Source organism: Passer domesticus, chromosome 25 (genome assembly GCF_036417665.1).
Source record: "Passer domesticus isolate bPasDom1 chromosome 25, bPasDom1.hap1, whole genome shotgun sequence".
In the NCBI taxonomy this organism is placed as follows: Eukaryota; Metazoa; Chordata; class Aves; order Passeriformes; family Passeridae; genus Passer; species Passer domesticus.
This window is the reverse complement of record NC_087498.1, coordinates 6,417,551-6,442,117: the sequence shown is the minus strand read 5'-3', so window position 1 is coordinate 6,442,117 and position 24,567 is coordinate 6,417,551. Positions and strand designations below refer to the sequence as shown.

General features: G+C 57.5%; 2 protein-coding genes across 5 annotated transcripts; both read left to right on the top strand.

Annotated features, from left to right (window-relative positions):
• The first annotated feature begins 3,737 nt into the window (after positions 1-3,737).
• On the top strand, positions 3,738-13,466 carry PPM1J (protein phosphatase, Mg2+/Mn2+ dependent 1J). 3 transcript variants are annotated; one of them, XM_064398974.1, is made up of 10 exons: positions 3,738-5,132; positions 6,313-6,439; positions 6,905-7,228; positions 7,675-7,787; positions 9,338-9,422; positions 10,725-10,843; positions 10,997-11,060; positions 11,227-11,334; positions 11,485-11,636; positions 11,878-13,466. In XM_064398974.1, exons 1-10 carry the CDS (start codon positions 4,879-4,881, stop codon positions 12,023-12,025), a joined length of 1,494 nt encoding a protein of 497 aa, XP_064255044.1. In that variant the 5' UTR covers positions 3,738-4,878; the 3' UTR covers positions 12,026-13,466. The 3 variants fall into 3 exon arrangements, with proteins under 3 accessions (XP_064255044.1, XP_064255048.1, XP_064255045.1); XM_064398975.1 differs by having other exon boundaries at positions 4,995-5,425; XM_064398978.1 differs by lacking the exons at positions 7,675-7,787; positions 9,338-9,422 and having other exon boundaries at positions 3,739-5,132.
• A 1,376-nt stretch (positions 13,467-14,842) lies between these two features.
• Positions 14,843-24,354, top strand: RHOC (ras homolog family member C). 2 transcript variants are annotated; one of them, XM_064399052.1, is made up of 6 exons: positions 14,843-14,947; positions 16,991-17,056; positions 22,519-22,676; positions 22,917-23,037; positions 23,331-23,461; positions 23,597-24,354. In XM_064399052.1, the coding sequence occupies exons 2-6, from the start codon at positions 17,050-17,052 to the stop codon at positions 23,768-23,770; spliced, it is 591 nt and encodes a 196-aa protein (XP_064255122.1). In that variant the 5' UTR covers positions 14,843-14,947; positions 16,991-17,049; the 3' UTR covers positions 23,771-24,354. The 2 variants fall into 2 exon arrangements, with proteins under 2 accessions (XP_064255122.1, XP_064255121.1); XM_064399051.1 differs by having other exon boundaries at positions 16,991-17,252.
• The last annotated feature ends 213 nt before the right edge of the window (positions 24,355-24,567 follow it).

Below are 24,567 nucleotides of genomic sequence, written 5' to 3'. Positions count from 1 at the left end.
ATCGATGAAAGCCTTCTGTTTCCAAAGCCAGCTCACTGCTTACCCCTGGACTGTCCACTCCCCGCTCAGCTGGAAGCGTGGAATCATTTCCCAGCTGAGTTACAGGTGAGCAGCAGCTCTTCAGACAACTCAGTGTGGGCAGTTTGCAAGTCTCCCAGCATTTGCTTTCCATGGGATCCCAAAGCCTCTGTGCACGCCCTCTCCCTTCCCCAGAAAGCAGCCCCTGGAAAGGGCACTGCTGTGAGTCAGTGCCACGCTAGCACCACTGGCACCAGACAGATGGCAAGGCAGATGCCCTGGGGTGACCCACCCGCTCCTGGGGACCCACAACCCCAAAGGGCACACAGGTATCCAGGGGAGAGCACCCAGCCCCTGACAAGATTAGGGTACTTTGCTATTTTGTCCTAGGAAACTGAGTTCATTTCCCCCTTTACAGAGTCAAAACTGCCATACGTTAAATTCCAATTAGTTAGACTTGGTTACTCAAAAGAAAAAGGAAAAGCTCTACAAGATTAAACCAAACCCCAGTAATAAGATATTAAGGAAATACAAGCATCTCATTCTTCAGATCAGAGGGTTTTAATATAATGACAAAAATCAATATGAAACTAAATTAAATCTGCTGTTTATATTCATCAGGTAATTTGATGGAGAGCCTGCCAATGCAGGTCTCTAGCACTGTGATAAGTAAATACAAACATACTACTTTCAGATCACAAAGTTTTAGTGGAACGATCAAGAGCAAATTAAATCAGAGCTATTTTCCACACCAGCCAAATTCCAATTAAATTAGGCCAGATTATTTAATAAGGAAGTCTACAAAACTCTAGCTCTTTATTGATGTAATGATACAGAAATATAAACTTGTTGCTTTCCAGATCACAGCATTTAAATTCAGGGAGGAATTAAGACTTCAGTAAAACTGCTTTAATTTAAATTCAGCTGGAAGAGAACACAGAAATTCCTGCTCATCATCATCCTGACTTCTCGTTGAGTGTCCAAGCCTTCAGCCTTGCTCTCTTCCCTGGCTGTGACTCCTCAGGGAGCCCAGTACGTTACTGGATGAGGGGACACAAGTTTCCAGTACCCATAACAAGCCAAGTTTGGAAAGGAACTGCCCAGAAAACCCTAGCAACATTTCCTGATGTATCCTCTGTGATAAATCCTGCTCCCATGTAAGCAATCTGTCACACGCCTGGAATCCTTCTGTACCTTCCAGGTGAGCAACCAGCTTTTTTTTTTTTCTTTTTTTCTTTTTTTTTCTTTTTCAGGAAGAAAACTCATGGATTGGAGCTTGGGGTACAAGAGGGGTTAAGGGCAAATGGTTCTGGAAAGGCAGATGGACATGTCAGAAGAATTGAAATGCTCAGGGTAATCAACTTATCTGCAGCTGCTAGTAGGCAGAAGGGTACAAATTATTTTATTAAAGCTGGGAAAAGCAGAACTCCTGACATTTTATTCCTGGGGAAGATTTATCACACTCTGTTTTCAGTGGATCACTGAATTAAGATTCAAGTTTATTTATTCCCTTCATCTGATGAGCCCCCAGTGCCTCCAGGCTGTCTCAGCACCGAGTACCCGCCTCCGAGGATTTTGTTCCCTTTTCAAAAGGTTTTGCTGACAACAGGGGATTTCAGCGCAGATTCCCAGCCTTCAAAACAGCCATCCAGGGAGAGGATCTCTCCCCGGGCACTGCTGCAAAAGCAGGGAGAAGTCCTGTTCCCTGCATCCTCTGGAATGTGTGCCTGATCTTCCAAATTGAAAAGTAAGTTCCCCAAAGGCTCCATAAATTCCAGTGAGTGTTCCTGTTATACATTTATTATTCTTCTTCTGTATTTCTACTGTCAGGTAATATTAAATGAGACCAGGAGGCTCCTGAATACTTTGAGAGAAGAATTGTGAATGAAGATCCTGTGGGAGATATGAAAATTGTATGGAAGATTTTAAAGCTGCAGAGGGGGAAAAGCCAAGTGACTCAAGGAGGTTAATGTGCCCCCTTCCCCCCTCCCTTTTGCAGGAGGAAAAGAGCAAAACCCTCTGAGAATCTGCACCAAATCCAGGTGGTCTGCTCTGCAAAACACTGATGTACTCACCTGCAGAGAGGTCACAGACATACCCAGAGCAGCAACACTCCAAAGGCTCCTCTGCACTCCAGCAGAAACAGACAGGGAATAAAGATGTGTGGTTGCAATCAAATTATCCCTTCAAAGAAACAACAATAAATGCTGAACTTCCCAATTACAGGGGACATACAAACCTTGGAAACCATTAAGAACCACTTCTTCTGTTGATGAATTATCCAGAGTGCACAGAGCTATTTGCTGAGCTTCACTGTACTATGCTAATTATAAATTAATATATTACTCATTACACAGTCAGGCTCTACGGTCTACTAATGCAGTGCTGCAAAGAGCCAGGTTTAAAACATCCTCTGGTACTTTTATGATCTAGATGTTTAATTTACTTCTGTTCTGGCTTAAGTGCAACCAACATGTCATTCTTTCACAAAGAAATATCCCTGGCTCCATCCTACCTCCTCTGGGGCTCGGCAACATAGATGAAAGATGAAACTTAGAAAGGCTTTTTCAGTGCTAAGCACTTGCATGAGAAATTAACTAAAATAACATAACTTAAGACTAATTCTTGTGTTACTGATTTTTAAATCACTGTTTATCATGGCAGCGTGCTACAGTGCTTCACCTGAAGCTGTGTCCAGGGAAGGTGAGTGCCTGACACCCAGGGGTAACTCTGGGTGAGATGGGGAGGCAGGGAAAGCATGAACATCCAAGCAGGACCCCCAGAGGGATGGGAAGAGAAGGGCAGAGCTGCTGGCACCTGAAATGGCTGTTTATTGGCATTGTTCTGACTCACTCTGCAACATCTGCATCCCCAGGCCTTGTGCCAGGCAACCTTGTGAAGAGGAACATCAGCCTCGCAGATAAGGAGAAAACTCTACATGGGTCTGTCTGGGAGGGTGAATAGGGGGAAATGGAGCCTCTTTCTTGGAAAACAGTCTTTAACACGGCATTGTTTCAGGGAGCATTCCTGCAGGAACGTGTTTATTTGTCAGACCATTCTTTCCACGCTGTGCTCAACATAACGGAAACAACAAATATCGAGCAGGTCACAGAAGTCAGTCTGGAAACTGCCAATTGCTTCTTTCCAAGGAAAGCATCCTGGTGACTCAGCAGGATGGGGCACATTGGCAGTCCCACAGCGGGAGACGCATTTGCTGGAGAATCCAGTGATTTTCAGCCTTAATAACACGGTGATGTTGCACTCAGAATATCTAAAAGCACGCCAGTGTGACCAGCAGCTGGACAGGGGTGCTGTGAGGGGAAGGCATCAGGAGCTGAGGAGAGGAGCCATGAATGCTGGAGAGGAGCTAGAGGGGAGTTGGCCTCAGGCTGGAAGGGTTGGTTTGGAAGGGACCTTAAAGATCAGTATTTCCAACCCCCCAGAAGGGACCTTAAAGATAACCTAGTACCACCCCTCACCATGGGAAGGGATGCTGCCCACTAGACCAGGTCCTGAAGGGTACTGAAAGAGCTTTAAAGTGTACTGAAGACCTTAAATCTTGGGATTAGAATCGGGAATATAGGTGCCACTGAGTCACTTCTGTCCTAATAACCTAGTACAGTGTGAAATCTCTGGCTGAAGAGGGCTAAAGCCTGGAGGGCTTCTCGGAGCTGCTTCTGCTTGTAACTTACAATGCAAAATCCCCGTGCTGACTGGAATCAGTGGTTCCTCTGTGAAACTGAGGCACGGGGGCACACGAATTTTAAGAAACAGCCTCAATTTAGCTTTACAGTAGGCAAGTACTGTGTTTTTCATCAGTTTTTTTTTTGCTGTCACAGGAGCCCAGAGGCAGGGAGGTGCTTAGGTCAGGCTGTGCAGGCGATGGTGTTTACGCTGGCGACTCTTCCCCTCCCAGCCAGGGAGGATGTGCTGTTCTGCACCAGCTAAATCCGCATCCTGCTCACGCTGGAGCGCAGCATCCTGGGTGAAAGGGAGGGAGCGGTTCGGCGTTCAGCGCTCTCACGGTGTGTCTGTCCCTGCTCCTCTGGGCTGTTAATAGCTCTGCGGGTTATTAACAGGCCGGAACGGCCGGCGTGGGCTGAAGAGCGCGGCAGGGGCGGCAAAGCGCCCGGCGCTGGACGGGGATGCTGTCCCGGAGTAGGCGGCTCTGCTGGAACCGTGGGACGATCCAGCCAGGAAACTCACCTGCCGGCAAATCGCGTGGACAGGGCCAGCCTGCCCCAGCCGGGAAAAGTTTCCCAGAGCGTTTTCTGCGTCGGGATGGTTCGTGTGCCCCGGGCTCCCGGCTGGGTGCCGGGTCCCTCGCCGGGAGAGCTCGACCTCCACCTCCACCCGGCTGCGGGATAACGGCGGGGTTCATTACCCGGAGGGCTCGTTCCCCACCGGCTGCGGGGGTTCATTGCCCGGGAGGGCTCGTTCCCCACCGGCTGCGGGGGTTCATTACCCGGAGGGCTCGTTCCCCACCGGCTGCGGGGGTTCATTGCCCGGAGGGCTCGTTCCCCACCGGCTGCGGGGGTTCATTGCCCGGAGGGCTCGTTCCCCGCCGGCTGCGGGGGTTCATTGCCCGGGAGGGCTCGTTCCCCGCCGGCTGCGGGGGTTCATTACCCGGGAGGGCTCGTTCCCCACCGGCTGCGGGGGTTCATTGCCCGGGAGGGCTCGTTCCCCACCGGCTGCGGGGGTTCATTGCCCGGGAGGGCTCGTTCCCCGCCGGCGGCAGGAGATGCGCGTACGCGCTGCGGCGCTGAGCTGCCGCGCCTGCTTCCCCCCCCGTACCGCTGCGGGGGGAGGCGGGGCTCGGCTCGGCTCGGCTCGGTTTGGCTCGGCTCGGCCCGGCTCGGGATGCTGCTGCGGGTGCGCGCTGCCGTGGCGCAGCTGGCGGCGGGGCTGGGCGCGGGGCCGGGCGCGCAGCCCCCCGCAGAACCGCGGGGCGCCGGGGCCGCCCGGGGATCGCCGCCGCCAGCCGCCTTCTGCCGGCCGGCCTTCCTGCAGCTGACCCCCGAGGAGCTGCGCCGCGCCGACGACCACGCGGGGCGGGCGGTGCAGAGCCCCCGCGACGGGCGCCGCCGCCTGCCCTGGAGCACGGGATACGCGGAGTGAGCGGGGCCGGGAGCGGCCGGGAGGGCACGGTGGCAGCCTTGGGGACGAAAGTGGGTCGCGGCGGGCGGTGAGCTGCGCCTGTCCCCTTTGCAGCAGCGGCGGCAGCGGGGAGCGGGCGCGGGGGTGCCCGTGATGGGGGAGCATCAGCGAGGGGCTGCGCCCATCCCCGAGGGGTTTAGGCTCTTCTGTCCGTTTGGTTTTCTGCGCTTTCTGCACAACAGCCGCTGTCATCGATGGGTACCGAGGGCGTGGGACTCATGAGGAGCAGGGAGCTGGGGATTTCTTGGGGGTGAGACTGCTTGAGACTTCCCCTTCAAGGACCTGGTTGTGTTCTTCTTTCACTAGCTGCGAGTTGCAGCCCTAACTGAAAGCGGGCGGGAAGGTCGGACTGTGAAGGCTTTTACTGCTTACTGCTGTCAGCCACTCCCACACCCTTCCTCAAGCTGATCTTCCCGATATCCTAGAGAGCTTTATGAGATGTTGATTTGTCCCTGGAGATAGTGGGGTAGGCGTACCCAGAGTGAAAAAAACCCCTTTTTGATGTCCCAAGAGTTCTTTCTGCAAACCACTTGGAAAGTCAGCCCAAAGAAAAATCACCCTGCTGTGTTTACAGCTTCTTCCTGTGAGCAGGTTCTGCAATCTAGACCTGAAATCTGCTGTGTCAGCACAGGCTGGGAAAAGTCAGTGCGAATCTTTCTGCAAAAGTTCTGCTGGTTTCACCGTCATCACCTTCTCCCCTCCTCCCCCGAGCCCCCTGCTCCCCCCAGGAGGTGATGGGACATGGGCGAGGCTGTGATTCTCTCTGTGTGTCCCAGGGGTGCATAGCTGAGGCTGATACAGGTTTTGGGACAATTATTCTGCTTGGGGCAGTGCCAGGGACCTTCAGCAAACCCAGTTTATTTCTGATCACTTCCCCTGGTAGGTGTGTGGACAACTGCTCCCCGCTGGACCCAGCTGTGGGTGGGACTCAGTGCTGCTCCTGGCCCCAGATCAACCCACACACCTGGTCTGAGACACCTGGGACAGGGCAGGAGCGCCGTGCAGGGCATCCCTGGCATCTCTGGGGGCAGGAGTGGAGGGGTGGGGTGGTCATGGGGGGAAGAAGTGCTGCGGGATGGCATTTGCTGGAGCATGATGTGGAAGAAAGGGCCTTTACACCTTTTTTCCTCCTGGCAGGGTGATAAACGCAGGGAAGAGCCAGCACAATGAGGACCAGGCGTGCTGTGAGGTGGTGTTTGTGGAGCAGAGGCCCAGCCCAAGGGGCTGGCTGCCGTCCAGGGAAGGCAGCGGGGAGCTGGATGGGGTGAGAGCCGTGGTGCTTCACAAGCAGGGGCACGACAGGGGGGATGCCCAGCAGCAGGGCACGGGATGGGACACATGGCAGTGTGTGCACACTGGGGATTCCCTTGGTTCGTGGCCCTTCTCCCTGCCTGCTCCTACCATCCTCCATCCCCCTGTGGCACCACCAGGGCTGGCCCAGGGACACCAGTGGCCCACATGCCCTGCTGGGCTGCAGAAGTGCCTGCTGTGCTGGCATCGCGGTGCCCCCCGTTCTGAGGCTGCCAGGGGCACCAGGTGTGTGACACAGGGCTGGGCTGCAGCCAGGGACCAGCTGTGTCCAGGCACCCTTGGTCAGCTGCCCCATTGCCTGAACTAAGACCTGTGACACTCGTGTCGCTGTCCTCAGCTGGTAGCCCCAGCTGCTCTGAATTCCCCACGCCATCTGCTGCCTTGCAGGCTCATTTAACCTTCCCTCTTCTCCCTGCAGGGCAGGAAAGGTTTTTATTTCCACTACTGGGCCTTGTTTGATGGCCACGCGGGCAGCGGTGCTGCTGTCATGGCTTCGGAGAGGCTGCACCTGCACATCTGTGAGCAGCTCCGGGACCTCGTGGAGATCCTGCAGGACCCCTCCCCACCTCCCATCTGCCTCCCACACGACGCACAGGGCGGTCCTGCAGATCCAAACCAGATGTCCCATGGCGAGGAGCGTGGGGAGGTCCTGAACGATGCTGTGCCACGGTTTCACCTGGAGAAAGCAGTGTCCCATGAGAGCCTGGTGATCGGTGCCATTGAGAATGCCTTTAAGCACATGGTGAGCATCCTCTGCCTGTGGGATCACCTAGAGCACCTCTTTGCTCTCTGTGTCTGCTGAAAGGCAGCTCTGCAGCAAGGAGGGGACTGCAGGGAGGGCTCCAGGCATGATGGACTCAGAGAGGGCTCTTGATGCTCTGCATTTTGAGCTTACAGAATGCACAGGCTTTGGGCTCTGGGCCTGCGTGGTGCAGAAGGCTCCACTGCACTTTGTTCCAGAGGCCCACCTGCTCCCCTCCTGTATTGCTCTTTGCTGCCCCAGTGAAGCCACGTCCCTGGCTGCCCCAAAACACCCCTGGCCCCCCAAGCCCTGCAGCCACTCCGTGGCAGTGTGGGGAGAGGTACCCTGGCTGGTCTCTGCTTCCCGCCTGGAGCTGAGGGGCTGCTGGAGCAGCCAGGTGCTGTGTGGGGCTGCCCCCCTACCCTGCAGCCTCTGTGTCTCCCCAGGACGAGCAGATCGAGCGCGAGCGGGCGTCCCAGCACCTGCCCGGGGGGTGCTGTGCCCTGGCTGCCATCTACCTCATGGGCAAGTTCTACGTGGCCAACGCTGGTGACAGCAGGTACAGCCCCACAGGGCAGCCCTCAGCTTTTGCTCAGTGGCTGGGGACACCCCAGTAGAGTGGGGTGAGGAACACCCAGCTCCATGCCTGTCTGGGGGAGGGTCAAGGTGGCAGAACCGGGCAGAGTCACCCCCTGCCTGCTCCATGGCCTGGGGACAATGCACTCTGCTGTGATCTCTGTGTTTGCCAGGTACACAGGTAGGGCTAGAATTGCCTCCCAAAATCTGGGATGTGCTCCCTTCTTTCCTTTTCCTCTCTGCTACCCAGATGGCTCTGGGTGCCCTGGCCCCTGCTGCTGGTGCTGGCCTGGGCTGCAGGTTGGAGAGTGAAAATTGCACTCAGCAAAACTTTCAAAAATGTGCAAGAAGTCATTTTAGAGTACACTTCATAGCAGTGACCTGTTTCAGGAGAAGGACACAAATCTATGTGCAGTGGGAGCTTGGAGCCCAAGGACTTTCATTGCTGTGTGTATTTCCAGGGGTGGGCTACTGTCACTGCACCTGTGTGTGCCCCCAGCCCCACGCAAAGGAGGGCAGGTCCACCTTACACTAAAGGTGACTCTGCAGGTGAAGCTGGTTGGAACTGCCTTGTATTTATCATTGCATCAGAGAATGGTTTGGGTAGGAAAGGACCTTAAAGCTCATCTTGTTCCACCCCCTGCCATTTGCAGACACCTTCCAGCAGAGCAGGTTGTCCCACGCCCTGTCTGACCTGGCCTTGAACATTTCCAAGAACGGGGCAGCTGCAGTTGCTCTGGGTATTTACGGCAGGTTACCTTGTCCTCAGCAATGTCAGACCAGCAAACACAGGCTCTGGTCGCTTGGCTGGGGCTGGATGTGCTCCCAGCTCTGGGACAGAGAAGGAGATCCCTCATTTTGGGTGCAGGTCCCCCTCCATGGCAGCAGCAGCCAGCAGTGGCCATGCAGGATGTCAGCATGCACAGTCCTGAGGTTGTAGCTGTGCCTCTGGAACAGCCTCCATTGCCTTCTCAGGCATCAGACACTGCCAGAGCTGAGCCCAGCCTGGCCTTACATCACCAGAGGAGACTCACAGCCACCAGTGCTGGGGATCCTTGGGCCTACCATGACATCCAGAAACATCTCATAATCAGACCTTTATGTTTTCTTGAGACATTAAACTGTAAGAGCAGAGCCAGCAGCAAGTGGCAGTGCTGGTGTGGGATGGGCATGTGCCCCTGTCTCCTGCTGCAGGCAATTTCTGCCCCTGCTGTGTGCAGCTCCCCTCTAAAGGGAGCCTTTGTGCTGCTCCTTTTCTAACCACGTTCTGTCCTTTGATTTGGTCTGCTTCATTCCCCTCTGCCCCATGCTTCTCTCCATTTTCCCTTCCTTCCTGCACAGGAGGGAGATGCCATGCCCTGCCCAGGGCGAGCAGTGAATCCAGGAAGCAGCTCCCACCTCAGGCGGGCAGAAGGGTGGGCAGCAGAGGGGAAGGGGTTGCACCAGTCCCGGGAATCAGCCCTGGAGAGCCAGGCTCAGCTCCTCTGCCAAGTCTCCTTCTCTCTAATCTCATCCTTCCATGTTTCATTGCAGGGCCATTATCATCCGTAATGGGGAAATCATTCCAATGTCCAGGGAGTTTACTCCAGAGACAGAGAGGCAGAGGCTGCAGTTTTTAGTAAGAAAGACCTTTCTTCTAACCTCATTCCTGCTGAAACACCTCCTGGCCTCTTCCCAGTCCCCTGTGCTGCCTGCTGGGCTGCTGCCATGGTGGGTTCTGACCCGAGGGCAGCCCCATGGCTGGGACCTGCTGCTGGCACTCGTCCATCCCAGACTGCTTCCTGGGATGGGAGGAGGCACTGGGATGCAGGGAGCTGGCGTGGGGGCATCTTGTGGCTGGCAGAGCCTGGTTTGCTGTGTCAGAGGAGCTGCAGTGCTCCTGCTCAGCCCTACTTTCTTCCCTGGCTGCTCCCCAGAGAGTCATAGCTGATGTTTGCCAACATCAGGGTTTTTGTCTTTTGCCCTGAAAGCTCCTGTCCCTCTCCTGGATGAACCCCCTGGTGCCACCCAGGGAGACTCTTTAAGGTTATAAAGACCTCTCTGAGAGCAGCACAGGGGAGGAGGAGTTTGTGTTGGAGAAGGTCTTGCTGGATGAAATTTCCTGGCTTGCAATGTACTTGGAAAAACACTGAGGCGTTTTTTCTGGAATCTATTTTTGAATGACCGAGAGGAGGGAACTGCTGTGATCAGAATCCTCCTGAGCTGGCTGCGAGGGGCAGGGCACAGGCTGGGGACAGGCACACGCTGTTCTGCCACATGGTGCTGAGGCTGTGATCAGGGCTCCCCCAGAGTGGGCTTGGGGTCTCCTCTGCGCCAAGCCCCTGCCACCCCGTCTTCCCAAGGGATCTTCTCTTCTCTTCCTGCTTTTCTTTCCCCTTCAGCATTTTCCAGCACTCCCTGGTCCCCTCCACACTGTGCTCCATGAGGGCTTGGGGCTGCCCTGGGCAGGGCTCTGTGCTGCTGCTTGTCCCTTGTCATGGTCACAGCTGGGACTCTGTTTCAGAAGAGACCCATCACTCTTTTCCTTGGGTGATTGCCATGCCCTGCACTGAACTGGGATCCTGGAGATCTGCAGCTATGGCTCTTACTTGGTAAATTCCAGCTTCTCCTGGAATTTGCTGGGGTTTGATCCCTCTTGGAGATCTTTATTTCCCAGAACTCTCCATGCAAAAGCTTCACCTCCTTGCTGAGTGCTGGCATGGCTGTCCTCAGCTCCAGTTTCCCCTCTGGCTTAGCACAGGTGGCAGTTTGAAACTGCTTTAGCAGCACCTATCCGAGTGGCTCCGGAGCAGCCGATGCTCTCCCACCAAGGAATGTTGCAGCTGAAGTGCCTGTGGATGGTGGATCCTGCTCTGGGCAGGGCTGGATCCACAGAGCCTGCTCTCCCAGCCCTGGGGTGAGCCAGCACTCCTTCCTGCAGGCTGTGCTCAGGCCCGAGCTGCTGGGGAAGGAGTTCACGGCCCTGGAGTTCCCCCGCAGGGTGCAGCCCAAGGAGCTGGGGAAGAAGATGCTCTACAGGGACCAGGACATGAATGGCTGGTAACCCCCAACCCCTGGTGGCACTGGGCTCATCTCTGGCATGCCATCCCATGGGCAGGGGCTCTGGCACACCCGGTGCCCAGGTCCCAAGTGGTCAGGGAGGTGCTGGAAGCTTCACCTGCTGACACCTTGTCTCTGGCTTATTTTAACCAGGGCTTACAAAAAGATAGAAGAGGATGACCTGAAGTTTCCACTTATCTTTGGGGAAGGCAAAAAGGTAAAGTACTGTGGCAGAAGCTTGGCAAGGTTGTTTCCTGCCTGCTCTCACTGTTTTGGGGGACTCTAGACCATTTTTGGTAGTGCTGTCACCACCAATTCTCAGCTGGGAATAGAATTGGAGATAAAGCTGCTTAAAGTCCTCTTTTGATTCCACCATTCTCCAGGCTCGGATGATGGCCACCATTGGGGTCACAAGGGGCCTGGGAGACCACGACCTCAAGGTGTTCAGCTCCAACATCCACATCAAGCCTTTCCTGTCCTGCTTCCCCGAGGTAAGCCTGGCTGCCAGCAGCTGGGCACCCAGGGGTCCCTGCAAAGGCCAGAGCCACTCGGCAGGCCCAGACCCAGACGTGGCCAGGGCAGCAGGAGCCTCCTCTGCCTCTCTGCCTCTCACCCTCGCGTCTTGCCCCGTTTTCTGCCAGGTCAGGGTTTATGACCTCACGCAGTACGAGCACTGCCCTGACGACGTTCTGGTGCTGGGCACTGACGGGCTCTGGGACGTCACCAATGACAAGGAGGTGGCAGGAGTGGTGATGGAGGTGCTGGCCAGCTACGAGCCCAACGACCCGTGCAGGTGGGCAGGGGGACAGGCACGCTGTGCACCCCAGCACCTCCCCTGGCCTGGCTCCTCAGAGCAGTGCTGTGGCCACGCATCCCTCTGGGCTCCACAGAGTGCATTGCTCCCCTGGATGGGCACATCCGAGCCTGATCTCTCCAAGGGACCCTTTCCTGCAGCTCTAGCTGCTCCCTCCTTGCCAGGGTGCTCTCTCAGGGGTCTGGGGTCAGTGCTGAGCCGTGCTCTCTCTGCTCTGCAGGTACACCATGGTGGCCCAGGAGCTGGTGGTGCGCTCACGGGGCGTGCTGAAGGAGCGTGGCTGGCGGCTGGCCAATGACAAGCTGGGCTCTGGAGATGACATCTCTGTTTTTGTGATCCCCCTGGGTGGCCCTGGCAACTACACGTGATGCTGAACGAGCCTGGGGCAGCGGGGCTCAGCTTGCCTGGGTGGAGACGCTGTGGAGAGGGACGCTGGGGCTGCCTCAGGGCCATGCCTCCTCTAAGCACTCATTTCTTGAGCCAAGTGCAAGAAGTGTAAGAAACCTGGAGCCTCAGCGCCCCTGTCCAGAGCATCCCCCTCCACGTGCTTGCATCCCAGTCCCAGGTGGAGACAGAGAGGCCTTGGATAGAGTGTGAGCACTGGGCTCAAGGGATGTTTTCATGCTGCTACTTTCTCAATGCTGTGAAAAGCCTGAAGGCTCCTTGGCCCCTCAGCATGTCCTTTGCCTCTTGCCGTGGCTATGCTGACTGCAGCCCCGTGTGACAGCCGTGGGGCTGCTGGGGCACTCACACCTGCTGCAGCCACCCCCAGCTCCTGCCCTGGGGTGCTTTGGCCAGCGACACTGGAGCTGCTGTCGGAGGTGGGAGCTGGGGCTCAGATGGGATGAGACTGGGAGTAAAGTCCCACAGGCAGCTGGGCAGTGCCAAGCCTGGCACAAGTCCAGTGTGGCCCCACAATGGCCATCCCAGCCTTGTGCTCCCTATTTTCAGCCCCTCACACCTTCATTCTGTCACAGACTTTGTCTCAGCCTCCAGTGTGGGAGATTGGAGCAGTGGCCAAGCTCTGCTGTGCACCCAGAGCCCTGAGGAGGGAAAAACAATTGCACCAGCACTGGCTGTGCCACAAGTTCTGCTCCGTCCTCTCATGCTTTGGGTGGCTGCAGTGCTTCTGGAGCCAATTATTTATTAACTGCAGAGCTGAGCTGGGAAATATCTAAATCCTTTCTTGGTAAAAGACTCCCATAGAGGGGAGCCTATGAATGTATGTCTGCATCTTGGAGTGGCTCTGAGTTAGCAGCCTCACACAGAGCAGCCCTATTCAGGTGAGCTTAACAGCTTAACTGCACTGGATCTGCTTAGCCCAGGGCTGGGAACCCACAGGAAAAGCAGCTTGGTGTGACCAGGGCAGGGAAAGACAGCTCCCATATTTTCCTTAATGATCTCAGAACTGGCGCAGAGGGGAGCTGAGCACTGGATTTTTGCATCACACACGTCTCTAACCTGGAGCATCCACATCCCAGACCGCTGCAGAGTTCTAAACTGTGAGGGATGGTCCCATCCTGGCAGTGTGGGGAGGGGAGAGCTGGGCCATGGTCCCTTGTTTGGGAAAGGCTCTGTGGCACCATAAGTTTGTCTCCTGTCACTGGGTGCAGCCATCAAGTGTCACCTCTAGTGAATGTTGTGTCCTGTAACCAGTGGGATGTAAATAAACTGGGGGCACACAATGGAAAGTGAAAGTTATGCACAAGATTTGAACCAGCTGGCACCCATGCTGAAGGGAGTGCTGCTGGGGCTGGGAGCTGTCCTTGTGTAGCACTGTGTGTTTAAATAAAGACTTTGCCACTCGCAGCCCTACTTCAAAGTCTTTCTTTGCAGAGCTCCTGCAAAGACGACTTACCAAAAAGCCAATTAGCTCTGATTAATTTATGTAGGCAGGCAAACCAGCAGAGCCACGTGTGCTGCTGTCCATCTGCCCCTGGCACTGTCAGAGCCCGTGCAGCGTCCATTCAGCACCCCTGGGTAGGGGGAGCTGCTGGGGTGCTGCCAGGGTGGGGGGTTTGGATCCCTGGATCTGACTGGGGGGGTTTGGATACCTGGGTCTGGCTGGGGGGGTTTGGATTCCTGGGTCTGGCTGGGGGGGTTTGGATCCCTGGGTCTGGCTGGGGGGGTTTGGATCCCTGGATCTGGCTGGGAGGCACAGCAGTGGCCAGTCCGGTGGGAACAGGAACACCACTCACGGAATGGAAGGGAGAAGGGATAATGGTTTTCCTGTCTGCGGGGGAGGGAGTGGGGCAGGCTGTGGCTCCGAGGAATGTGACCGTCCCTCCCCGGAGTTCAGGCACTCCAGCAGCAGCTGCTTCGGCCTCGAGGGTGGGCTGCCTGCTGGAAACATCCACCGGGTACCCCTGCTAGTCCCGGTGCTCTCTTCACGGGTTTGCACAGCCCTGTTCCCCTGGCACATTCCTTTTCATGCTGGTGGCTGAGAACCGGCTCTGCTTTTCCAGGTCACTGCCCGGCTGTTGGATAAGACAAGGAGGCAGTGGCTGCTGCATTTAAAGCTTCCTCTGTGGTTCCCTTTTTTACTAAGGAAACATTTCCTTTGGAACCAGCTCCTGGCCTGGGGCTTGATAAATAAAGAAAAATAGTCTGCAAGCCCTTAAAATAGCAGCGGTTTATGAGCCTGGGTCCAGGCCAGGCTCCTGGGGCTGCCTTTCCCTGGCTGCAGCTGGATGTGGGGGGAGCAGCCGCCTGTGCCCCCTCCCACAGCCCGTGGTGGGCACGGGGAGCCGGGCCCCCCCGTGGCACTGGGGTCACCTTAACGGGGCACAGCACGGCACGGCCCCGCTCTGCCACCCCTGCAGGGACCCTGGGGACAGGGCTCGGCCCCAGCACCGGGGCCGGTCCGGCTGCCGGAACCGGGCACGGGGTTTGAGGGCAGCAGCTCAGCCCTCCCGGCGGCCGGGGTCGCCCCCTCCCACCGGGCCTCGGGAACCCGAACCGGTGAAACCCCGAACGGCGAGCTCGGGGGGAACAAACACCGGGGGGAACAAACACCGGGGGGCTCCGGGGGGAACAAACACCGGGGGCTCCGGGGGGAACACCGGGGGGCTCCGGTGTCCCGGAGAGGCGGGGGCAGCGCTGGAAAGGGCTCGGCTCGGTTCCGCTCGACTCGGCTCGGTACAGCCCATCACGGCACGGCTCCGCACGGCTCGGCACGGCTCGGCACGGCCCCCGCAGCCGCTCCGCCCCCCGCGGGCGGCCCCGTTCGGGGCGGTGCCGGAGCAGCGCGGCGGGGCCGGAGCGGAGCGGGACGGGAGCGGCGGAGAGAGGTGCGGGTCTGGGGGCACTGCCGGGGCGGGGGGCTCTGGGGAGGAGTGGGGCCAGGGCTGCGATCCGGGGAGCTGCGGGCTGGGTTACTGCCTGTGATGGGTCCGAGTTACTGGTGGAGTCCGGACAAACAGGGCTGTGTTACTGGTGCGGCTTGGGGGAGCTGGGAGCAGGGTTTGCTCCATGGGTTTGGAGGGACTGACATCTGGGGTTAGCGGTGGGATGTGGGGTTAGTGATCCTGGTGAGGTGTGGGCTCAGAGGTGGGGTTACTGGGGTTACTGCTGGGATGTGGGGTCACCGATCCTGCTGAGGTGTGGCTCAGAGCTGGGGCTGTGGGCTGTGGGGTCCGTGCAGGGGTGCGGCAGTGGGCCATACGGTGGGGGGTGGCCCAGCACGGCTGCTGGGTGGGGTGCAGCGGGGCAGGGTGGGGTGGGTGTGCCCAGGGTGGGTGGGGGTCCCTGGGTGTGGTGAGGGATGGGTCAGCTGTGCCTCAGTCGCTGCAGGCTGTCATTCCTTGAGGGTGGCCTTGGGGCTGTGGGTCCCAGCTTGCAGTTGACCCCCGGCAGTGCCTGAGCTGGGATGAGAGCCTGGGGCTGCTGCCCCATCCCACATCCCTCCCCACAACCCCACTCCAGCAGTGTCCCTGTGTACAGCCCTGCCCATGGAGTGGCTGCTCTGTGTTTTCTTCAGAAAGAGGGAAAAAAAGTTCCCTTTCCTTACTGCTGAGCTCATTCTTAAACATTTATATTAGGGGGGTTTGTGGGGAGGGGAAATAATTGTGTAATGTCTTAGGAGCAGGGGAGCATTCCAAAAGCATGACTGCGTGGCCTTTTCCAGTGCTAGCAGTCTGGCAGCCAAGTCTCCCAGTGGCCAACCTCCCTAAAGGCAGCCCCAGCCTCCCAACAGCCCCGGGAGAACGGGGCTGTGATCCCTGGGGCTGTGATCCCTGGGACTGTGATCCCTGGGACTGTGATCCCTGGGGCTGATCCCTGGGGCTGATCCCTGGGACTGTGATCCCTGGGGCTGATCCCTGGGGCTGATCCCTGGGACTGTGATCCCTGGGGCTGATCCCTGGGGCTGATCCCTGGGACTGTGATCCCTGGGACTGTGATCCCTGGGGCTGATCCCTGGGGCTGATCCCTGGGACTGTGATCCCTGGGGCTGATCCCTGGGGCTGATCCCTGGGACTGTGATCCCTGGGACTGATCCCTGGGGCTGATCCCTGGGACTGTGATCCCTGGGGCTGATCCCTGGGACTGTGATCCCTGGGACTGATCCCTGGGGCTGTGATCCCTGGGGCTGATCCCTGGGGCTGTGATTCCTGGGACTGTGATCCCTGGGGCTGATCCCTGGGACTGTGATCCCTGGGACTGATCCCTGGGGCTGATCCCTGGGGCTGATCCCCGGGGCTGTGATTCCTGGGACTGTGATCCCTGGGGCTGATCCCTGGGGCTGTGATTCCTGGGACTGTGATCCCTGGGGCTGTGATTCCTGGGACTGTGATCCCTGGGGCTGATCCCTGGGACTGATCCCTGGGGCTGTGATCCCTGGGACTGATCCCTGGGGCTGATCCCTGGGACTGATCCCTGGGGCTGTGATCCCTGGGGCTGTGATCCCTGGGGCTGATCCCTGGGACTGATCCCTGGGGCTGTGATCCCTGGGGCTGATCCCTGGGGCTGATCCCTGGGACTGATCCCTGGGGCTGTGATCCCTGGGGCTGTGATCCCTGGGGGGCTGGCAGCAGGGGCCTGGCTGAGCCCCCCAGGCTGATATCCCTGGGAAAGTGTTCCAGGGAAAACTGGAGGCTGGAGCTGGAGGATTGGCTGCCTGTGTGTCGTGGGCACCAGTTGCGTTTTGTTTCTGTTTTGCCCAGTGCTTTTGGTGTCCAAACAGTTCCAGTTCATGCCCAGCTCCTCCTCCTCAGCTCAGGTAGAGACTGCATGAGATTTTGCGGACTTTCCCTGGCATCCAGGCTCCTGACAGCTACAGCTTCTCCGGGGAAAGGTGTAAGTGGAAAATAAGCCAAGTCACTGTCTTCCAACAGGTATCAGGAGTGATTAACCAGGCTCAGCTCCCGAGTTGGCACTGGAGAGGAGCACTGACATGAAAAGTAAGGAGCTGCATTAGCAAACTGATCGGCGCTGGGGCAGGCAGGCGCTGCACGAGTGAGTGCAGGCATCTGCTGAGATTGTGGCGTGTGGTTTGGAGCTTTCAGCAAGACACTGGTGCTGCCGTGAGGCTGGGAAGGCTGTCACTGCTGCAGGAGGTAAAATAAGAACATGGCATGATGTCCTTTGGAAAAGGAGGTAAGGGCAGGCAGCTTTTCCCTCAATGCTCAAACACTTGTGGTTTGAGCTTTGTTTAGGCTTTCAAATTCTTCTGTTCCAAGTTCCTTTCTCTGTTTTGCTTGTGGATGCTTTTTGTGGGATTTAGCAATGAAAATGAGCCAGCCTGGACACTCTGCTCCGGGTCTGGGTCTGGACAGTTGCCCCTTGCCACTGGAGTGTGTGTTAAGCCCAGCCTGCCTGGTTGTGCCCAAAGAATATCTCAAAAAAAAACGGGTAAAGTCTAAACTTGAGCACTGGGTTGAGCTCCTGTTTTGACAATCCCTTGTTTGGCTGTAGCAGCTCTAGAGGTCTGAGGAAGGTTTCAGGCAGCCCTCTCAGTGGTAAATACAGACATTTTCCGTGGTGCTGGGTGGTTTTGGCAACAGAGGCAGGCAGGTGAGCCAGGAGGGTGGGAGCAGCAGCAGTGCTGGGTGGGGGTCAGCCCGGTGTGCCAGCGAGGGCTGGGGGCTCAGGGCTGGGGGCTCAGGGCTGGTCTGTGATGCACAAACAGCACAGCTCAGCCAGCCTGGGGGATGGAGCAGTGTTAAAATCCAGGTGCTGCTTTGCCAAAGCCACTTGGATGGTCTTGAGCTGCCAGGAGCCCACGCTCTGCCCTGCCCATTGCACTGCCCCTCAGCATCACTGTTTGCTTCCAGCCCTTTTTGGAAATTTTTTCTGCCTTTCAGCCTTAATGATTCTGTGATCTGCAGTAAGAATCCCTCTGGTGCTTGCAGCAGTGGCTGGGGCACTTGTCCTGTACTGCCTTGTCTTAGGTGTCTCAGCAAATGAAATTCCCCACAGTGGGCGTTCCTGTGGGGCTTCAATTTGGAAATTTACTTGTTTTATCATTGTGAGTCCAAACTGCTAAAACCATTTCTGCAGTGGAGCTGCCCCACAGCCCTGGGGGTGTCCCTGCCAAGGGGCTGCTCCCAGCACAGCTCTCTCCCCCAGCCCTGCCCAGGTTTCAGAGCTGTGCCTCTGGCCAGGGCTGTGATCCCTGGTGTGACCGGTCTGACCAGGGTGTGGCCCTCAGCAGTGCTGGGGAATTTCTGCTTTAGAACAAAACCCCTCTGTTACCTCTAGGAAGTCGAGTCTGGCCAAGGAGGTTCATTGAAAGATTTCTGTCCCTGCTTGGAGCCCTTCAAAGCATTAACATCTTTCTCTGCTGTTCCTGAGTCCCCATAGCAGACACTGGATGATGGACACATCCTGCTGCCTGAGGAATTCCCTGTATCCTGCTCAGCAGGAACTTCACATGCTGAGGCACAAAGCTGGGAGAGACCAGCAACGCCAGGGCTGCCCTGGAGCCTGGCTGATTTTATGGTGACGGCTTTGGAACAGTTGCTGGGAAAGTAGAACAGAGAAATCTGGGGTTATGCTGCAGCCTTTGGTGAGCTGAAGGAGATTTTGCTCAGGATTTGGCTGGTGCTGGCAGTGGTGGCACAGATTAAACCCACAGCCATCCCCTGCAGGTGCAGGACAGTGCAGGAGGGGAGCCCTGTGGGCTTTGCCAGTGGGAAATGCTGGCACACAGTTGCTGCTCCCTTTTGTTTTCCCCATGGATGAGCAGGAGGCATCTGCAGCGGGGCCCTGCGAGTGCTGCTCACACCCAAGAGCTGCCAGGGTGCATTGCCAGCGTGGTCTGGGCAGTGCTGGCTGTATTTTGGGGTGGTTGGCACTTTGCAGACTTCAAAATCTCAGCTTTCGTGTCTGTTGTGGATGACTGTGTGCTTTTAGTCGTTTGGCAGTTGTAGCAAAGCTGTCCTCAGATTATCACAGAATCCCAGGGTGGTTTGGGTTGGGAGGGACCTTAAAGCTCATCCCATCCCATCCCTGCCATGGCAGGGACACCTTCCACTGCCCCAGGCTGCTCCAAGCCCCGTCCAACCCTGGCCTTGGGCACTGCCAGGGATCCAGGGGCAGCCACAGCTTCTCTGAGCAGCCTGTGCCAGGGCCTCACCATCCTCTCAGGGAATAATTTCTTCTGGAAGGGGCTCTGAGGTCTCCCCAGAGCCTTCTCTTCTCCAGGCTGAGCACCCCCAGCTCTCCCAGGCTGGCTCCAGAGCAGTTTGGTGTTCTCCCTGTGTTGGGGGCCCCAGCTCTGCAGGTGGGGTCTCACTGAGGGGCAGAATTCCCCCTCCCTTGCTGCCCACCCTGGGGGATCAGCCCTGCACACTGGGGTGTTTCTGGGCTGCCAGTGAATGCTGCTGTGTCACGTTGAGCTTCTCATCCACCAGCACCCCCAAGTCCTTCCTCTCAGGGTCTGCTCCCACTTAATTCTTCTGCATTTGTACTTGGGATTGTCTTGTTTGTCTTCATAAAGTTGTCTTCATGTTTTCCACTCTTTTTATCTGCTCATAATCTGGCAGCAGTGCAAACAGAATCCTCATCCCAGGGTCTGGCCTCATCCTGCTGAGCAAGAAGAGCATCCCCTGGCAAAGCAGCTCATCTCTCCTGGAGCAGAGAGCTGCTGGCAGCTGGCACTGGTGCTGTGCCAGCTGCTGGGCCCAGGGCAGGGCTGGGGCACCCAGCCGACCCCTGGGGCTCACAGCTCCTGCAGCCTCCTTGCCCTGCTCGCCTTCGCGCAGCAGCCCTGGATTAGTAATGGGCTATTTCTGGATGGCTCTCCTGAGTAATGGAATGAATTGTGCTGGGATTTTGGGTGGGGACAGTGCCTCTGCCCTGTGAGTCACCGCTGGGCTCCGAGCCGGGCGCGGGCAGGGAGGACCTGGGGCCGTGGGAAGGAGCTCTGCCTGTGGGGACCCTGCTCAGCCTGGGGCAGGAGCAGTGCACCCTGCTCGGCTTGGGTTCCAGTGCAGAGTCTGCAGGCTGGGCATGGGCAGAGCCTGGTGTCTGTCTGTCTGTCCTGGAGCGGATGTTTGTCCTTGGGCATCTCCTGCTCCTCACGCTGCAGGCGTTGTCAGCTGTGGGTGAGATATTGGCACGGCCCAAAACGCCTTTCCTCTTGGAGACAGGGAGCCACAAAGCAGCATATCATGTTTTGCTGTGGGCAAAGGAGCTTTGTGTCCAAGTAAACAGGCTTCCTTCTCCCTGAGCTGTTTTCTGTGCTCTGGACATGCTGCTGGAAGAGGACGAGCCTCTGGTCAGAGAAGGATGGTTTGCAGCAAGGGTTGGACTTGTGCATCCTGGAGGTCTTTTCCAGCCTTAATGATTCTGTGGGACTGTGGGTTTGCCTGGCCCAGCAGGGCAGGAGCAGCAGGGCATGAGGAACAGGGACAGGAGCTGTTTCCCCCCATGCTCAGCACTTACCTCCCTCAAAAGTGCCCCTGGTTCCTCAAACGGACCCTTTGGAGCACCTTTTCCTTTTTTTCTCTGACTTCAGTGTTGCACAGATGTGCTCACCTTCCTGTAGCCTTGCTCCTTCCCTGGGATGTGTGCCTGGCACCAAGGATCCCAGCTGAGGAATGTCCCCTCTCCTGGATGCAGCCCTTGATGCTCACTCTTCTCACCTTACAAGTGCCAGCTTTCTATTTTTATCGGCAGCTCCAGAGCACTCAGCAGCCATGACCCATTCCTGCCTCAGCCTGTGAGCCACAATGCTGGGAAGCTGCAAAGATCCATGGCTCCAGCAGGGACTGGCCCAGGATGGGTGGAAACTCTCTCTCTTTTGCCCAAAGCATTGGGCAGTGTGAGTTGTGAAACTGGGGTGGTTCCTGGGCTCTGTGTGACAGAGGTGACCTGCCAGGCACATCAATGAGACAAGCAGGTCTGCAGCTGCCTTTGCAATGTGAGTGAGCCATTCAGGCTCATTTATTAATCCTTCACTTGCAGCTAATTATGATGCAGCCAGACTCCTGCTTTACCCTTTTCCTCCCTTTTCTGCTGGCACAGAGTGAGGGTGGGATTGCTGGGGCAGGGGCAGATTCCTGGCCTTTGTTAAGGCTCAGTGTGAGTGCCCTGGCCAGGTTTGTGATATTCTGGCCTTCCCAAAGCGGTGCCAGTGACGCTGCAGTGATCCAGCATGGTGCACTCCCAGCAGCTCGGTGCCTCAGCACTGCTGTGTTTGTCCTTCCCACGGGGTTGTTTCCTGTGGACCTTCCCCAGGCTCCCAGCATGAACGGCTCCTTCCCACCCTGCTGCCTGGGCAGAGGGTTTGGGGAGGGATAGGGCTGAGGGGGAAGGCATGGAACATCCCTGCCTTCAGGAGAGGCTTCGTGATCACCTGCAGCTTCCCCCAGAGCAGTGTAAATTTTCAGGGACTAAACCCTGACATGTCATTCCCAGGCTCTCTGCAGGGACAGGGGATGTGCTGAAGGCATGTGAGGAGTAGGACAGGCTCTTAGGACTGGGAATCTGGGGATGGAAAAGAGATTTTGATCACAAGGCTGGGGAGGGATGTGATCCCACTACGGCTGATTTTCTCATGCTCATTCAGAAGCTGTGCCAGGCGTTTTGTGGCATTGTCCTGGCTGGTTCCCAGGCTCAGCTGTAAACCCCTTTTGAAAGTGAGGGATGCAAAGGCATGCTTTTCCTTGCAGAACTGCATCCTTTTCCCGTGGGGAGAAAGCTGCCTGCTTTGTCCTGGGGTCTCAGCTCTGTTTGCTGAGTGATGACTGGCAGCTTCTCCCGCTGCCAGTGCCGGCGGCAGCTCTCTTGGTTCCATGGCAAAGGCTCCTTTTGCAGACAGGCTGGGATGGGGCCAGCCATGCCGGGTGCCAGGCACACAGGTCCTGCTTGCCCAGACCTCCAGGCGCTTGGCTTGGTGTGTTCCAGCTGCTGATCAGATTATTTGGGGTCTGGTGAGCGTGCTGGGGTGAAATGCGAAGCACAGTTTCTGCCCTGAAGAATTTATAATTTAAAATAAACCCAGCATGTGCATGGAACTGTGATATTGTCTAAAATCCTGGTTGCCTGGGTGGTAGCACAGCAAAACCAGGGAGGGTTGGATGTCTGGGGAAGGCAGAGTGGTTTGTCACCTCCCACAAGGTCCCTGTGTGCAGCCACAGCTGGGATGGTTCCCCCAGCCACAGCAGCAGTGCTGGGTGCAATGGTTCAGTCAGGCCACTTCTTGTGGTGCCCGTGGGCTGATGTGTGTGGGAGCTGGAGGGGAGTTTGGCAGAGGGTTGGGACCTTCTGTCCAGTCAGTCACTGGCAGCTCACGGTGGGATGTGCCCAGGTGCTCGTGTCTGGCATCTCCCAGGCTGTTGGGCACAGGAATTTGGGGCGCCGGGAGCATGAGCTGCCCGTGCTGCTCTGTCCTGCTCATCTGCTCGTGTCCCCACAGCGATGGCAGCCATCAGGAAGAAGCTGGTGATTGTGGGAGATGGTGCCTGTGGAAAGACGTGCCTGCTGATCGTGTTCAGCAAAGACCAGTTCCCCGAGGTCTACGTGCCCACGGTGTTTGAGAACTACATTGCTGACATAGAGGTGGATGGGAAGCAGGTAAGGGCCATTGCCATTCCTGTCCCCTCGCTCTGTGTCCCCTGCTGGCAGTGCCACTGCCCAGTGCTTGCTCTGTGTGCCTGGAGGCACCTGCACACACAGAGGAACCCACGGCTCCAGCCTTTCTGGGTCACCCTGAGCCTGCCCCAGTTTGAGGAAGAGCACAGCTGCACCTGAGGAGGATAAATCTGTCACTCCTGGCCTGCAGAGCCTCTGAGCCATGTCCTTGTCCCCTCCCAGGTTGAGCTGGCCCTGTGGGACACAGCAGGACAGGAGGACTATGACAGGCTGCGGCCCCTCTCGTACCCGGACACAGACGTCATCCTCATGTGCTTCTCCATCGACAGCCCGGACAGCCTCGGTAGGGACTGGGGGTCCCACAGGGCCCGGTGCTGCTACTGAACCCCCTGGGGTCTGGGGAACCTCTGAGCTGCCCCTCCAGGATGCCAGAGCCTTCCCTTCATCCCCTGATGTTGTGTGCACTTCAGGGCAGCGCTGGCAACTCCAGTGCTGACTGGGCAAGGTGGTGGAGAGGGGGGTGCTGTGGGGGGAGCCCTCCCTGCTCCAACGGGAAAAGCCTGGGGCTGGTTTCTCTGAGCAGGCCGTGGGGCAGCAGCCCCTCAGCTCACGGGATTCCCTGTGTGCTTGCTGTAGAGAACATCCCTGAGAAGTGGACGCCGGAGGTGAAGCACTTCTGCCCCAATGTGCCCATCATCCTGGTGGGGAACAAGAAGGACCTGCGCAACGACGAGCACACGCGGCGGGAGCTGGCCAAGATGAAGCAGGTGGGGACAGCTCTGGCTCCCCCAGGCAGCCACTTCTGCCCGTGCCAGATCCTGGCTGCAAGGGCTGGATGCCCCAAGGGCAGTGGCTGTTGTGTTCCGGCAATGTTTCCAAACCCTCTTTTCACTGCTTCCTAGGAGCCGGTGAAGCCAGAGGAGGGGAGGGACATGGCCAACAGGATCAACGCCTTTGGGTACTTGGAGTGCTCGGCCAAGACGAAGGAGGGCGTGCGGGAGGTGTTTGAGATGGCCACCCGTGCCGGGCTGCAGGTGCGCAAGAACAAGAAGCGCAGAGGCTGCCCGCTGCTGTGAGCGCCTGGCTGCCCCCGGGAGGGACTGCTGCCAGGCAGCCCCAGCAGCGCCTCGTGGTGCCACCGCCTGCCCTGAACCCTCTGCACCAGAGCTGCCACCCACGCTCGCAGGGTGTCCCTGCGACATTCCAGGGCCGTGAGGGGCCAGTGCCTTCAGCGCCCGCTGCTCTCCGTGGGCCGGGTGCTCGTGTCGCTCCCGTGTCGCCCCGTTTTGTACTGAGCTCCCTGGTTTTGCCTTCCCGTGGGCATTGCTGCGGCGTTCACTCTCTTTCCCTGGCTCTGGGCAGGTGCCACAGGAGCAGGAGGCGCCGGTCACAGCTCACATGTGCCAGGCCCTTGGTGTGCTGTGCCTGCCCTCCTCGGCCGTGCAGGCAGCGCCCAGCAGCGTTACAGACTGGCCTGGGCAGTTCTGGCCCTGCCTGAGCAGAGCTGGGCTCAGCTGCTGCCAGCAGCTCCTCCCGGGACGCGTGCCCAGCTCTGCCGGTGTCGCCGCCTGCGAGTCTGCCTCGGTCGTGGGCTTGGCAGCACTAAACCCAACTGCTTAATTGGGAGAATAAATGCAAACTGGTATTTTAGTAATTATAACTTTGCTTGTGTGGTGTTCCTCTGGCTCTCCTTTGTGCTCCAGCCTGGGCTCAGGGCCGGGTGCTGCAGGGTGGGGACTTGCCTGGCCCCTAGCCCCTGTTGCTTTAGCTGCTGCTGGAGGATCAGGGCTCGGTGCCCTGCACTTGCAAAAGAGCAGATTACATGGGAAGGGCCAGGCAGGAGCTTCCCAGCTGTACCCAGTCCCTGGGTGAT

Coding starts and splice junctions, on each gene's coding strand:
- PPM1J (XM_064398974.1), top strand. CDS start 4,879: ATGCTGCTGCGGGTGCGCGCTGCCGTGGCGCAGCTGGCGGCGGGGCTG. Junction 5,133..6,312: donor TGGAGCACGGGATACGCGGA/GTGAGCGGGGCC, acceptor TCCTCCTGGCAG/GGTGATAAACGCAGGGAAGA. Junction 11,061..11,226: donor TCTTTGGGGAAGGCAAAAAG/GTAAAGTACTGT, acceptor ACCATTCTCCAG/GCTCGGATGATGGCCACCAT.
- RHOC (XM_064399051.1), top strand. CDS start 17,231: ATGATGTCCTTTGGAAAAGGAG. Junction 17,253..22,518: donor GATGTCCTTTGGAAAAGGAG/GTAAGGGCAGGC, acceptor GTGTCCCCACAG/CGATGGCAGCCATCAGGAAG. Junction 22,677..22,916: donor TAGAGGTGGATGGGAAGCAG/GTAAGGGCCATT, acceptor GTCCCCTCCCAG/GTTGAGCTGGCCCTGTGGGA.